Below are 15,811 nucleotides of genomic sequence, written 5' to 3'. Positions count from 1 at the left end.
TTCTTAATTTGGCCATTGTTCACATTGTCAACTAGTTTAGTGTTGACCTAATATGTTGCATGGGAAATAGAGTTTGATGATTGTTTTTTTTTTATTTCAATTTGTCAATGATAGCGTACCTGTATTAGGTAAAACATCATGAAGCAAGTTACATGTAGGTTCTGCAGGTTTTCCTGATTATATAAAGGCTTGTGATTTTTTTCCCAAAGGAGGGCTTGTTGAAGTACTGCAACAGTGATTTAGCGATTGAGCTATTGTATAAATTATCTTATTTATCAAGGGTTGTATTTCAAATATTTAAAGGCTTGTAAGTTCCTATAGTCCATCTTCTCATTTTACAGGTGAGAAAATGAGACTGAGGAAGGCTTCAGGAAGCGATGTGATAATATATCTAGGGAGAACTCAGATCTATTTATTCAAGCAACATTTCATCACTGCACACATTTGTGCTGGTATTTTTGAAGTCAAATTTGTTGTAACATTTTATGAAGGCATACTTTAGTTAATTTGACTGATATCTATATTTCTGTAATAAGAAAGCAACATATATCACCTACGTCTTTTTTATTACTGGAAATGGAGAAGCCAGGTGACTAAGTCAAGATTGGCTGATGTCAATATGAATCAACATCCTGCTTCAAATATTATCCTCTGTTTGCCACTTCAAACTCATGAGATATGTATGCTAACAGTTGAAGTACCAAGTTCTAAAGCTTTTTATATTTGCTAAAAATATTTTTAAATGCAACGTTGTGACTGCTTTCTCTGCCGAAATGTAAATAGTAAATCCACCAGTTCCTAGAAGCCATTTTTAGTATTTGTTTCAGCATGGTTTTGCTGGGCTAGAATTTTAAGCAAACATATAAAGTAACTGGTTGGCAAAAGACTTAAAATATTTTTTGAGCACCTAGTTCATGATAAGCCTGCTCTAAGTACTAGAGATGGTAAAAACACTTTGACCCAGGCTTTGATGGTCAAATTCGAATTATAGCAGATTACAGCAAAGAAACAACTCTATTCTTCACAGCAATAACAACAACAACAAAATAACTGGACACGTTTTAATATCAATGTTTTACACTAAGTTCTATGGGAGAATGAGGGAGTAACTCATTATTTTGAGGAGGTCCATATATTTTTTTAGAGAAGGGGTGGAAATTAAACATTAGACACCAGAAAATGAATTGGAATTTGCTAGGTACACAAGTGAGGAAAGGGATTATAGGCTAAGGAAACAGAAAAGCTAAGTGATGGAAATAAGAACACAAAGGTATATAAGGGTAAGAGAATCCATATAGTTAGTGTACAAGGTGTGTGGTGAGGAGTGTTTAAATAAGGCAGAGTATGGCTGGGTATGTGGAGCCCACATGGTAAATAACTTTGTGGGCCTTAATAAGAAGTTTGCTTTCGGGTGCCTGGGTGGCTCAGTCGGTTAAGCGTCTGCCTTCAGCTCAGGTCATGATCCCAGGGTCCTGGGATTGAGCCCTGCATCGGGCTTCCTGCTCAGCGGGAGGCCTGCCTCTCCCTCTCCCACCCCCCCCACCCCCCCCGCTTGTGTTCCCTCTCTCGCCATCTCTCTCTCTGTCAAATAAATAAAAATTTAAAAATCTTAAAAAAAAGTTTGCTTAGTCTTAGGGTGTCTGTGTGTGTGAGTGTGAGTGTGTAGTGTAATATCATGTTAAGTTCCTGTCTCTGGGTGCCATGCTGTTGTTAAGGCAGGTTTAGGTAGGATAAGCATAGTCCCCTTATTCCTTTCTTTCTAAAGTAATTATTGCAGGGCGCCTGGGTGGCTCAGATGGTTAAGCGTCTGCCTTCGGCTCAGGTCATGATCTCAGGGTCCTGGGATCGAGCCCCACATCGGGCTCCCTGCTTGGCGGGGAGCCTGCTTCTCCCTCTCCCTCTGCTGTTCTCCCTGCTTGTGCTCTCTCGCTCTCTCTGTCAAATAAATAAATAAATTCTTTAAAAAAAATAAATAAATAAAGTAATTATTGCATGTAATCTTTAATGCAACTCAGGTCATAGAGCAATGAGTACTTTTTTTGGTAAATGTTAATACTGAGAAAAATGAAGGGAATCATGAGTAGAACTGTCTTTCATCAAAGCAAAGGCGAGTCCTCCTCAACCTTGTACTATACATATTGGTGGAAAATAATTGCACACATTATTCATTTTTGAAATATGACTTTTGTTCCAAGCTACTACTATTTATTTCTGTGTGTGGGGGGGTGCTGGGGTTGGGGAGAGTAGTATGAAAGTGAGAAGAACCTAGCAGATGAAGGTTGAACATGTCACTAGCTGGTCCAAGGAAGTTTAAGGTAAAAATCCACTCCAAACTTTTATTTTTTTTAAGATTTATTTATTTATTTTAGAGAGCTTGAGCACGAGTGAGGGGAGGAGCAGACAGAGAGGGAGAGAAGCAGACTCCCCGCTGAGCAAGGAGCCTGACTTGTCTTGATCTCATGACCTGAGATCATGACCTGAGCCGAAATCAAGAGTTGGACACTTGGTTAACTGAGCCACCAAAAGCTCCTCCACTCCGTATCTTTATAAAGGATATCATCTAACAGAAAACAGCAAAGATACTGTATATAGAATTTCCAGATTATTTTGAAAAAAAAAAATACTTCGGTTGATGCATTCTTTCAGTCAAACTAAAAAAATATTTTTAGTTTTATTTAGTATTATTTTATTTTTCTTTCTTAATTTTGTTCACTAATATTGTAGTTTATCAAATAAAGAATCTTCACAATTTGATAGCTCTATGAATATTTGTTGTTCAGTTTTCACAAAATTAGAGCTTTTGAGCAGTACCATATTTAAAGACTCTTCTGGAGTACAATCCAATTAGCATCTTATAAATTATGCAAATATGAATGAATCAGTGAGTGGGAACTTCTGCCAAAGTTCACTGCTTGTTTTCAACATATTGCTATTTACAAATACCTCGAGTTAGTTTTAATGTAAATTCTTTTTGAAGTACTATTATGAATACTTAAGGCAATAATTCACATTTTAAATTACACAGAATAATGTCAAGCACAAATGCCTGTAGATAATTGTTACAATTTCCTCCAGTTTGGCAATCCTCTTATGAGAAATTAAGTCACATTTTTTTTCTTAGTAACACTGATTTTCCATCATTACCAGGAGAGCAGATCAATTCAGCCTCTTAAATTCTTTCGGTAGGTTTGATATAATCAGACTGATTATTGACTGTGTTTGAGCATTCATAATCCTTATGTTTGGTATTTGGGGATATGTAAAAAATCTGTAGACCAGACTTTCTATCTGGAAGTAATGTCCATGACAAATAGAAAAAATCATATATAGAAAAATATTTAAGAAAGTGAAGATTAAATGGACAGAAAAGGGAAACATTTATTAGCTGTTGGTGGTCAGGCAGAGGGTCAAGGAGTGAGTGATCAACCATAAGTAAAAGGCAGATCATCATGAAATGTTCAGGCTTGGGGGTCACACCCCTGAGAACATATGAAAGACCCTGTCTACTGGCACATCATCCTTGCAGCCAGTCGGTGTTCTCTGAGCATCGGAGAGTTTCCTGTCTACAGTGGAAAGGAAATTAATACTGCTTAAATATTTTCCACAGATTCTCTCCTCTGCAGACATGTTCAGTTTGGTCTGAAGAGTGTCAAGAGTAAAGGTGGGGTGCCTGGGTGGCTCAGTTGGTTAAGCGACTGCCTTCGGCTCAGGTCATGATCCTGGAGTCCCAGGATCGAGTCCCGCATCGGGCTCCTTGCTCAGCAGGGAGTCTGCTTCTCCCTCTGACCCTCCCCTCTCTCATGTGCTCTCTCTCTCTCATTCTCTCTCTCAAATAAATAAAATCTTAAAAAAAAAAAAGAAAAGATTTAAAAAAAAAAAGAGTAAAGGTGTCCTAAACATGTCATCATTGCAGACTTTCTGGGTCTGGTCCTTACCTACTCTCCTATTTCTTTGTCCAACACTGCTATGAAAATTCTCCGTTCTGGTCCAGTTGGATGCCTTTTCCCAGAACAACTCAATAACTACTGTGTGCCAGCCCCTCTCTCCTTTCCATTCGGCCAAACCTTCCTCCACTTTCTTCCAGCTCAAGTCTCCACTCCTGCAAATTTTCATTTAGCCTTCTGGACTAGATGTGTGCAGACTATGCCTTTCTTCCAAATAAAAATTGGTCTTATAAGCTTTAAAATAATAGTGGTAGTTGTTTGTTTTGGTGTAATTTCCATTTTCATTAACACAGTGGAAATAATATAGAATCATATTTGCTGCTGAGTATTTTGCAAGGGAGGAAAGAACAGTTTCGAAGTAAATGTCTTTATTAACTTTTGAATGCTTGAAAATCCAGTAGGATTGGATAGTTCAATCCATTTCCATTGTAATTCCTCTGAGGACAATAGATTGGTTTCAGATATATAGTGAATGTAATAGAGCATTTATTATACTGCAGGGATAAAATGGAGGAAACACTAAAGGACTAATGGACTAATTATGCTAAGATATTTCCATTTCCAGGCAGACATGTAATAAAATAATCAACACTTCTATCTCAACTTACTCATTTTACAGATGTGGGAGATATAGTAATATCAAATTATACTAACAAATTTTCAAATGTATCTTTTAAGCCTGTTTCTTTTCCCCAAATGCCCATTTCTCCTTGGCTTTTTTTTTTACTGTGGTCCTGTGTTTATTTATATCATCTTATAACTAACAGAATTTTAAAAATATTTTCTAATGCATCTGGATCTTTTTAAAAATCAAAACGATAGATATAACTACATCATACAAATACAAACAAAAGAAGATGACCTAGGGTATGCTGTAGTGGGAAGGGTGGGGTCTTCCAGTTTGGCATCCTTTTGGTTCCCCACTTATATTCTCCATAACCTTGGACGCTGAGGTACCTCAGTGGAGATAATTTGAAAATTATTGATCTACCTAAAAATTAATTATAGTGACTTTATTCCCCATTGTACCCTGTGTAAATGCTAGCCATAGAGCTGATTGAGTCATTTTTATATGATTATACATATTTATATATTCCCATATATATAATTGCATGGAACTGTAATTGAATGTGAATGAAAGGTAATCCATCTTCCTTAATTCGTTTGAGAAGTAATCATAAAATAGAATGGTTGGTCCTATGTTAATTGTTAATTATGACATAATTTCTCTGCAATAAAACTATCAGATAAATAGGTAATGTATGACATTTTCATGAGTTAGTTTAGCAGTTTGGTTAAAATATAAACTGTTTCATGTCTGTCTTGTTATACATTTATTAATGCCATATGGTCGATCATCTGTGTGGCTGTCTTCCTAACTGGTTTCAGATAGCAGAAAGTGAAAACACATTTGCTTTATAACAATATAGAAAATAAATATTTCCCACTATAAATAGGTATAAACATGATTATTTTTCAACAAAATATATTTCATCATTTTATAAAAATCTATACAAAATAGTTAATATACAAAATATACTAGAATTATACTAAAATATACTGCAATATATACTTTTTTTTAATTTTAAGCCAAAGATGTAGTCTATTTAATTCAGAAGAATTTTTTATTGAAATAGAAAAAAGGCATAAAATTATAAGATCTAAGAGCTGGAAGTTCCTATAAAATTATCTTCTCCAATCGTTTCATTTTATAGATAGGGAGGATAATGCCTGTTTTTTAAAAATTCAATATCCCTTCTACGGTGAATGATTTGAGAAATGGTTGATATCTCTCCGAAGGCCATTGCACTTCAGAGTTTTAGATTTAATGTGACATTTCACACAAAACAGAAGTGTTGATTATGTAATAAGTAAAGCATATTGCAATATAATTGTTCTACATGAGTTGTGAGTGCCCATTAAGAATGACTTTGGTAAAATAGATGTCATAATTGTGCTCATTAAGCAATCTGAATGTTCATCTGTGGGTGACTGATTATTTTCTTTCAAAACAATACTGAAGATATATTAGAAAAAAAAATTTGAAAGCTTCCACATTGTTCACCTGGGTAATAGCCAGACTTACACATGATGGTTTGTGTGCAACCTCCAAAAACAAGTTAATTAAGTAGTGCAGTGTTTATTGAATAAAACAGAACTAAAAAGCAGTGATTAAAAATACTTAAGCTGATTCAGAATAGGTTGTTTTATATAGTGAACACTTCTGCACTCATTCTTTGTCAACCAATGCAAGTGTATGTATATGTATTTTAATTGACTTTATCTCCCAATACAGAATTAGATAAGCACTTGGGCCCCATGATCATGGGTATATGTGTTTTTGGTAATTTGTTTTATAATGACAGATATTGGATCACATCATACTTGTGTCTGAAATGCAGTTGAAAAGATATCTGTAAGATGAATCATCTTTTTTGTGTTCAGGGAGCTAAGATGATACAAAATATTGTATGTCCCAAGCACGTGTGCTTTCATATACCTAACCATGATAATATCAATTCTAGAGTGGTAAACAAGGCCATATAAAATATGAAAATAATTCGTATACATCTTTGGGAGAAAATGAGTTGTTCAGAGAATTAGTTCAAAACAGCCCATTAATGAACTCTAATCCAAATACAGGCATGCCTCATTTTATTGTCCTTCACTTATTGTGCTTCACAGATATATGTTTTTTTTTACAAACTGAAGGTTTGTATGCTCAGCAAGTCCGTTAGAGACATTTTTCCAACAACATTTGCTCATTTTGTATCTCTGTGTAACGTTTTGGTAATCCTTATAATATTTCAAACTTTTTTTCCTTTCAAGTTTTTATTTAAACTCTAGTCAGTTAACATATATGGTAAAATTGGTTTCAGGTGTAGAATTTAGTGATTCATCACTTGCATATAACACCCAGTGCTCATCACAACAAGTGCCCTCCTTAATACCCATCACCAATCTAACCCATCCCCCACCTACCTTTCTCCATCAACCCTCAGTTTGTTCTCTATAGCTAAGAGTCTCTTATGGTTTACTTCCCTCTCTTTTTTTATTTTTCTCCCCTTCTCCTCTGTTCATCTGTTTTGTTTCTTAAATTCCATATATGAGTGAAATCATATGGTATTTGTCTTTCTCTGACATTTTGCTTAGCATAATACACTTTAGCTCCATCCACATCATTGCAAATGGCAGGATTTCATTCTTTTTGATGGCTGAATACTATATATATATATATATATATATATATATATAGAGAGAGAGAGAGAGAGAGAGAGAGAGAGATTTGATATAGATATAGATAGATATAGATATCTTCTCTATTATTTCAAACTTTTTAATTATTATTATATTTGTTATGATGATCTCTGATCAGTGATATTTTATGTTACTGTTGTAATTGTTTTGAAATGCACAAACTGTGCCCATATAAGACAGTGGACTTAATGGATAATTGTGTGTTCTGACTGCTCCATTGGCCAGGCATTCTCCCATCTCTCTCCCTCTTCTTGGGCCTCCCTATTCCCTGAGACACAACAGTATTGAAATTAGGCCAACCAATAGCTCTACAATAGCCTCTAAGTATGTACACTTGTAAGTGAAAGGAAGTCACACATCTCTTACTTTCAATCAAAAGCTAGAAATGATTAATCTTAAGTGAGGAAGACACGTTGAAGGCTAAGATAGGCCAAAAGATGGCCTCTTGTGCTAAAGAGTTAGCCAAGTAGTGAATGCAAAGGACAAGTTCATGAAGGAAATTTAAAGTGCTACACTAGTGAACACATGAATGATAAGAAAGCAAAACAGCTTTCTTGGTAATCCAGAGAAAATTTTAGTGGTCTGGATAGAAGAGCAAACCAGCCACCACATTCCCTTAAACCAAAACCTAATCTGAAGCAAGATCCTAACTCTCTTCAATTCTGTGAAGGCTGAGAGAGGTGAGGAGGCTGATGAAGAAAAGTTTGAAGCTAGTAGAAGTGGCTCATGAGGTTTAAAGGAAGAAGCCATCTCCATAACATATAAGTGCAAGGTAAAGGAAGCAGCAAGTGCTGATATAGAAGCTGCACAAAGTTATCCAGAAGATCTAGCTAAAATAATAAATTCAACTGGCTACACTAACAACAGATTTTCAATGTAGATGAAACAGCCTTCTATTGGAAGAAGATGCCATCTAAGACCTTCTTAGTAAGAGAAATCTGTCTGACTCAAAGCTTCAAAGGACAGGCTGACTCTCTTATTAGGGTTGAATGCATCTGGTGACTTTAAGTTGAAGCCAATACTCATTTACCATTCCAAAAGTCCTGTGGTCCTTACAAATTATGCTAAATCTACACTGCCTATGTTCTATAAATGGAACAACAAAGCCTGGATGAAGGCACATCTGTTTACAACATATTTTAAGCCCACTATTGAGACCTACTGTTCAGAAAAAGATTCTTTTCAAAATATTACTGTTCATTGACAATGCACCTGGTTTCCCAAGCATTCTGATGGAGATATGCAATAAGATTAATGTTGTGTTCATGCCTGCTAATACAACATCTGTTCTGCAGTCCATGGATCAAGGAGTAATTTTGACTTTCAAACCTTATTATTTTAGAATTACAATTTTTTTTTTTTGTTTTTTTACACAGGCAGGTGAAAAATTTTACTTCACGGTTGTCTTTAAAACCACAAAGACACTATGTTCCTCATATAAAAACGTCAGTACAGATACCTATACTTTCTAGAAAATGATTATATAGACCCTCTCAAAGAAAAATGCACACCATTATATGGTTTCAGACAAGTTGCTAAGGAAAAACACATCTGGACCGATTCCTAAGTGTAGATTATTGTCATCAGTACATGTTCCTGCATTCTTACAGATTTGATAATAAACGTATAGACTGGCTTGTAACTTAATGTTCCATCAGTTCATCAGCCTTTTCTGCAGGTTCATCAGCAGGTTGAGCAGGCTGTGCCTTTTTCTGTGGTCTTTCTTCAAGACCTTCCAGGAATGGAGATACATCATCATCATCATCATAAATCATAAACTCCAAGTCTCTACCAACAATTCCAATGGAAACATTCGTTGTAGTTAGGTCCTGTTCTGCAGGAAGTGTCTCTCGTAAGGCATGAAGACCATGTTTAACCAGTTCATTCAAATTGCACTCCATAAACCCAGACATATGTCTCTCCAAGTAAGTACGAGCTGACTGAGAATGGGCTCCAATGGACATGGCTCTATAGTCAAAATAGTTGGCAGATGGACAGGTTTGGAAAATGTGAGGGCCCATATCATCATAACCAGCAATAAGCAGCCCAACACCATATGGTCTCCAGGCATATTGTTCTGTTGGTATCTGGGTCTTGTTTCCAATTAGAGATACAAGACGAGACACAGGAAGAGGTCTGTCAAATACAAATCTGAAATCCAAACGCTCTTGGTGCATAAAATTACATAACAGTCTAGCATCAGCAGTAAGTCCTGCAATTGAGATACCAATATGGTTGTCAACATGGAGAATTTCTTCTGATGAGCTGCAAGCTCTGACTGTGCTCTCTTCAATGCAACCAACACTGCATGAGTTTTTGATTTCAGACCAACTGTGGCTGAACCTTGCTTGACAGCTTCCCTTGCATACACAATTTGATGAATCCTGCCCTGAGGGCTCCTAACAGTGACATCATTATCATACTGGTTGCAAAACATGGTTCTGGCGCGGGTCTGGCTGTGGCCTCCTGCAGAGGTGCGGGTTCAGGAGGGTTGCTGAAACTACCACTCGGGGATCTCTAGAATTACATTTTATAATTCTATAGCTTTTATAGATAGTGATTCCTCTGATGGATCTGGGCAAAGCAAAAGGAAAACCTTCTCAAAAGAGTTCACCATTCTAGATGCCATTAAGAATAATCATGATTCATGAAGAAATCAAAATATTAATGTAGAAAGGAGTTTGAAAGAAAAGAAGTTGATTCCAACACTTATGGATGACTTTGGACTTTGAAGGGATTCCAGACCTCAGTGGACAAAGTAACTGCAGATGTGGTGGAAAGAGCAAGAGAACTAGAATTAGAAGAGGACTCTGAAGATGGGACTGAATTGCTGAAGTCTAATGATAAAACTTGAAAAAAACTTGAAAGGATGAGGAGTTGCTTCTAATGGATGAGCAAAGAAAGTGGTTTAAAAGTGGTTTCTTGAGATGGAATCTACTCCTGGTAAGATGTTGTGAAGATGGTTGAAATGACAAGAAGTATTTAGAATATTATATAAACTTAGTTTATAAAGCAGCAGCAGGGTATGAGAGGATTAACTCCAATTTTGAAAGAAGTTCTGCTGTGGGTAAAATGCTATTAAACAACATTGCTTGTTACAGATAAATTGTTCCTGAAAGGAGGAGTCAGTCGATGCAGCTAAGTTCATTATTTTAAGAAATTGCTCGGTCCCTTGGGTGGCTCAGTTGGTTAAACACCTGACTCTTGATTTCAGCTCAGGTCATGATCTTAGGGTCATGGGATCAAGCTCTGTGTTGGGCTCCATGCTAGGAGTGGAACTTGCTTAAGATTCTCTCTCTCCCTCTCCCTTAGCCTCTCCCCCCATCATACTCTCTCTCTGTCACTCTTTAAACAAACAAACAAAAAAACAAAAAGAAATTGCCAATCATCCCAACCTTCAGCAACCACCACCCTGATCAGTCAGCAGCCATCAACATTGAGGCAAAGACCCTCCATCAGCAAAAAGATTACACCATGCTGAAAGCTCGGATGATGGTTAGCACTTACTAGCAATAGAGTATTTTTTAAGGTACATACACTTTTTTTAGACATAATGCTATTACACATTTAATAGACTACAGCATAGTGTAACATAACTTTTATATGCACTGGGAAACCAAAAAAATTAGTTTTTCTCACTTTATTGCCATATTCGCTCTGTTTTCGTGGTCTGGAAGCAAACCTGCAATATCTCGAGGTATACCTGTACTTATAAATATGTCATTCTGAATTGCCACCACAAACAAAATGCATTTTCTCAGTTGTCACACCAGAGATGCGACGCATAGCATCTTGTCAGTTAACAATTGTTCTGTTTGGCACTATGAATATTTAGGATGCTCCACACTGTCTCTTATTTATGTGCCCATTCACACCCAAGATGTTCAGAGGTTCTTTAGTCACTGGAAGTCATTAGCCCTAACTTACCACCTCACTGTCATGGTGTCAGTTGACCAAGTTTTCACAGCTATGGCACCAGCTGCAGTGATTTTGCTTTCTTGTGATTCAAATAAAATTCCATAATATTTTGGTTGGTGATATAGATAATTAGAAGAATTCATGGAGAGCTTTAGTTGTCTCTTCCATCAGAAATGCCAGAGGTAATGTTTAAGTCTTGCTACTCATAGTCCTTACTATCCAGAACTTTACTTGGAACTCTCCCTTGGCTGCTCTGGTCACAGCTAACTTTGGAATAATAAAATATGGAGACAAGTTTGTTTTTGTTTTAGTTTTTGTCATCTTTATCCCCACCTGACTGATTTCAGAGGACAAATAAGGCATCACACTGGCATAAGAACAGTGGTTCAGAAAAGTGAGAGAAGCATATTATAAATATTCTGAGTTGTACAAAGTAATGCAATTGAAATGACTGATTGGTTCTTTTTTGAGTACCTCTGCATTCCACAAACCAGTCAAAGGTCTAAATCCATACACGTTGCTGAAAAGTGAAAATGTGGTTCAGGCATCTATATAGTTCAGATTGTATTGAACAGTTTAATTATATACCCAATATATTTATATATTACTATAAACCCAATATTTATACTGTTAAACTGAAAGAAGAGAGATAAAAAGACCCAAGCTGAGACATTAATTTTTACTTAAGCATCCGATAAGTGAGGATTACTCTGGTAAAGGTGAAAGACCCTTCCAATGCAGAGTTTGAAATACCTGTTTCTGTCATTATACACTAATTGGAATTATAACTATTTTCTTTGACACCTTTCAGAAGCCTATAAGGTGGTTTTAATGAAAGTCTCTTGTGAAAGTAATGATGTTATATTTTTACCTTGAAACTTATACCAAACAAATATTTCAGATTATCTTTGAGAAGAAGCATATCTGTCTTATGATACATTTCTTATATAAAGACAGAAAAATAAGTACACATTCTACTGAGGTCAGAAAGTAAATTTTAATGTAAGGATTTCTATTAACTATGTATGACATTCGGTAAACAAATCCCAATGAAATTAGACTTGTTTTTTAGACGATTGTAATGTAATCCAATGGGATTATTTCTATCTTGGAGTAAGTCTTCAGAACAACTCAAAATTACTATGAGTAAAATAAAGCTTATGTTCTAAGTGCTTCAATTGAGCAGTTAGAGTGTATCCTCTGGGATAGGTAGGTCATTTGTTGTTTCTATCATTAAATGATAGACCATAAGTGTTCCTTTGTACATGCCATTCTCCTCTGCATCCTAATATCAGCTGATGGCATGGAATATACATACTACAGAACCAAGATGGGAATCTAATTTGGGTTGAGATGAGGGTGTATGCCATATAGAACAGCCAGAGTGACATCTCAGAGGCTTTCCTTCCCGGGCTGTATCTGGAGCTCCTAAGGTGCTATGTTTCTGAATTCTGCATAGTACGTAGACCTAATTGGGTGGATATTTCAACAGATGCGTTTCAACAACTGAATATTGATTAGCTGGTTATTACCTTTGGTGTCCTTAGACATCTCACAATTTTCAGACCATTACTTTTAAAATGAGCTTGGAATGTGCTTTTATATTCCACTCTAGCTCAAATACTCTCTGATCACCAAGATTTCAGACGGAGACATATTAGCTCATCCCTTTTACTTAAATTAGAAAACAGATGATATAAATTATCGTGCATCAAATTTACTACAGAATTGGATGAAAACACATAGGATTTTATTTGTTGAATATTTAATTATGTAATTGCATACATGCATATATCTGCATATAACCGTATAGGTTATATTATGTATAATGAATTACATATTAACATGATATATATTATCTATTATATCTTATACATGGTGAATGAACTGAGAAAAGTGTATCTCTCCATAAGAGAGCCTTTATACTAACATTTATTACACAACCATTCATCTACATCAGGGGTTGGCAAACATTTTCCAGAAAGGGCCAGATAATAAATATTTTAGGCTCTGCAGGCTACATGGTCTCAATCCTTACTACTCAGCTTTGTTACTATAGGACCCAAGTACTCATAGACAATACATAAGTGGATGAGTGTGGCTGTATTTCAATAAAGTTGTATTTACAAAAACTGGTGGTAGGCTGAATTTGGCTTTTATGCCAAAGCTTGTCCTGATCTAGGTTATGTGGAAAAAATTGTGAATATATTCACAATCTAATGAAATATGTTCATTGCTATTGTGGCTTCATTTCTACCATGCAAACAATGTCTAGAAAGATGACTAGTTTATTAGATGATGCTAATATTATTTTCCTTTTGATAGATTAAAAAAATCAAGAAATTCTAACACAAGTATCTATGTAATTTATCATTATTCTAAACTCCAGTGAGCAAATTATATTAAATTGAAATCATATCATATGATTTAGACCTGCACCGTCCCAGACAGTAGCTTCTAGACAAACATGATTGTATATATTAAAACTAATATAATAAAAAATTCAGGGTCATAGTTATAAAGATATATTTCAAATGCTCAATAGCCACATGTTTCTAGGTTACCACATTGGATAGCATAGAGAACATGTCCATTATTGCAGAAAGTTCTATTGGACAGTGGTGATACTGGACCAAAATCACATATTCAACCATTATAGATAAAAAAGGCAAACATCTTCATAGAAATGATAGAAGTAAATTGTGCCAGAAGGAAATAAATTCTAAACTTTCAGAATCTATAATTATTAAGTTTCAAACCTTCAAATATTTCCATTTATACTATTACCACAGAAATTTCCTTGAGATGTGTGTCATGCCCTCATATATTTAAAAAGAAATTCCAGCTCAGGGTCTAAGATGTAAATGCCATCCGTTGAAGTTACTCAACCAAAGTGCTGAAGGCTACCAAATTGCTTCTTGTTGACTCCTACTACTCAGAACTTATTAAATAATTTTAAGCAAATTTAATTCTAAAATCTGAGCTCGCATGTACCCAAAAGGGTTTTCTGTAAGCCTTTCTGTGTGTGTGTGTGTCTGTGTGTATTTATTTGTTTATATAAATTGTATTACTTTGTTACTGATCATCCTCTATGAACTCACTCCCAGCATAGGGCATTAAAAATAATTTCATTTGTATTTGAAAAATGAAGGGGCCAAAGAAATTTGAATCAAGACACATTTTAGCTTATAAAAGGCTTTTATTCCTTTATGAGTTCTCATTACTGAAACATTTTAGAAATCTCAGAAAAATATTGAGATTCTCAAGGAAAGTACACAGAACAGGTTTTAATTTTTTAATCTAGTCAAGGGAAACAGCCTTGAATCAATTATCCACAGTTTTCAATGTATGATTAAGGATTTTGACAATATTTAGATGTTGAATTGCTAGGCTATTAGCAACCAAGAGATTTGATTAGACATCCATATTAATAAACACCTGTCATAATAGCATAACAGATGTTCTAGAAGCATGGCTAACCCAAAATGTAAATTTAAAACTTCGGTCATATTCCTCTACAATGTGATGCCTAAATTAAATTTCATTACTTTACTCTATTTGTTTTACTAAAACTCAACTGCTAAAATAATTTTGCTCAATAAAAAAGTGTTTTTTATTTTAAATGATTAAAAGATCTCTGAAATCAAAGCCTATTGCCCAAATATTTGAAATTATCGGTTAAAAGTACATTAATGATGTGGTGTGTGTGTGTGTGTTTGTATTTATATATATGTATATATGTGTGTATGTGTATATATATATAGGACCAATTATTTTAAATTTGTGATCATTGAGAACATGTAATTTTAATTGATAATCACATATGTAAGTCACTCAATTTTTGACAAAGATTTATTTATTGAACAATGATCCACTCAATACAATGGTTTCTATAATGTAGTAAACTCTTGAAACTAATACATTCTCTTCCCCTAGGAGCATATTCCATGAAAGCAGTATAGAGAAAAGCATGTGTAAAGAAATATTTATTATTTGAATAAATTTAATAAATAAGCAATGTGTATTATCAAAGAAATAAATGCGTGTATAAAACCAAAAATAAGTATGAACTGAGCTGAGGGCATGTTTTATTATACAAATGTGCTTACTTTTCTCAGTACAACTCCAAATATGGAACATTTCTTATGCAAACTTATATGATATTTAGGCAAGTATCAATCTAAGGGCGTGTGTACTAGTTAACTATGCCAGATTATTAAGTATTTGTCTCAAGAAATCCCAACATCATATGCAAGTACTAACTGCATTCATGTATTTCTATAGGAACTTGAAGTCTAACCCATTTTAAAGAAGTAGTGTTTTTGATTGGTGGCTTCTTCACTCCACCCCCCAAAAGCAGCAAATTGGCATCTAGTTCCTACTGGTAAGAGCATCAGTTCTTACAGAAACTAGTTATAAATGGAGTAGTAGGAAAATCCAAGGATAGTGGTTAAAATAAACAGCTGAGGGAGCAATGTTATGGGTGCCACACAAGAATGACAGTCTGAAAGTTGTCTGTAAGGAGATAAGACTTTTTTTTTTTTGTCTTTTTTTATTGTTATGTTAATCCCCATACATTACATCATTAGTTTTAGATATAGTGTTCCATGATTCATTGTTTGTGCTAACACCCAGTGCTCCATGCAGAACGTGCCCTCCTCAATACCCATCACCAGGCTAACCCATCCTCC

At 35.1% G+C, this 15,811-nt stretch overlaps 2 protein-coding genes across 6 annotated transcripts in view; one reads left to right on the top strand and one right to left on the bottom strand.

Annotated features, from left to right (window-relative positions):
* The window catches only part of CTNNA3 (catenin alpha 3), a 1,817,935-nt gene that overhangs the window by 1,698,605 nt on the left and 103,519 nt on the right, over positions 1 to 15,811 (top strand). The gene's annotated exons all lie outside the window — the stretch shown is intronic.
* LOC116644390 (proteasome subunit alpha type-1-like) lies at positions 8,846 to 9,639 on the bottom strand. The gene is given in 2 exon segments (XM_032423986.1): positions 8,846 to 9,453; positions 9,456 to 9,639. Coding segments are annotated over 2 exon segments (792 nt in total).

This window comes from Phoca vitulina, unplaced genomic scaffold (genome assembly GCF_004348235.1).
Source record: "Phoca vitulina isolate PV1807 unplaced genomic scaffold, GSC_HSeal_1.0 scaffold29, whole genome shotgun sequence".
Lineage (NCBI taxonomy): Eukaryota > Metazoa > Chordata > Mammalia > Carnivora > Phocidae > Phoca > Phoca vitulina.
The sequence above is the reverse complement of the archived record's forward strand: the minus strand, read 5'-3'. Positions and strand labels throughout refer to the sequence as shown.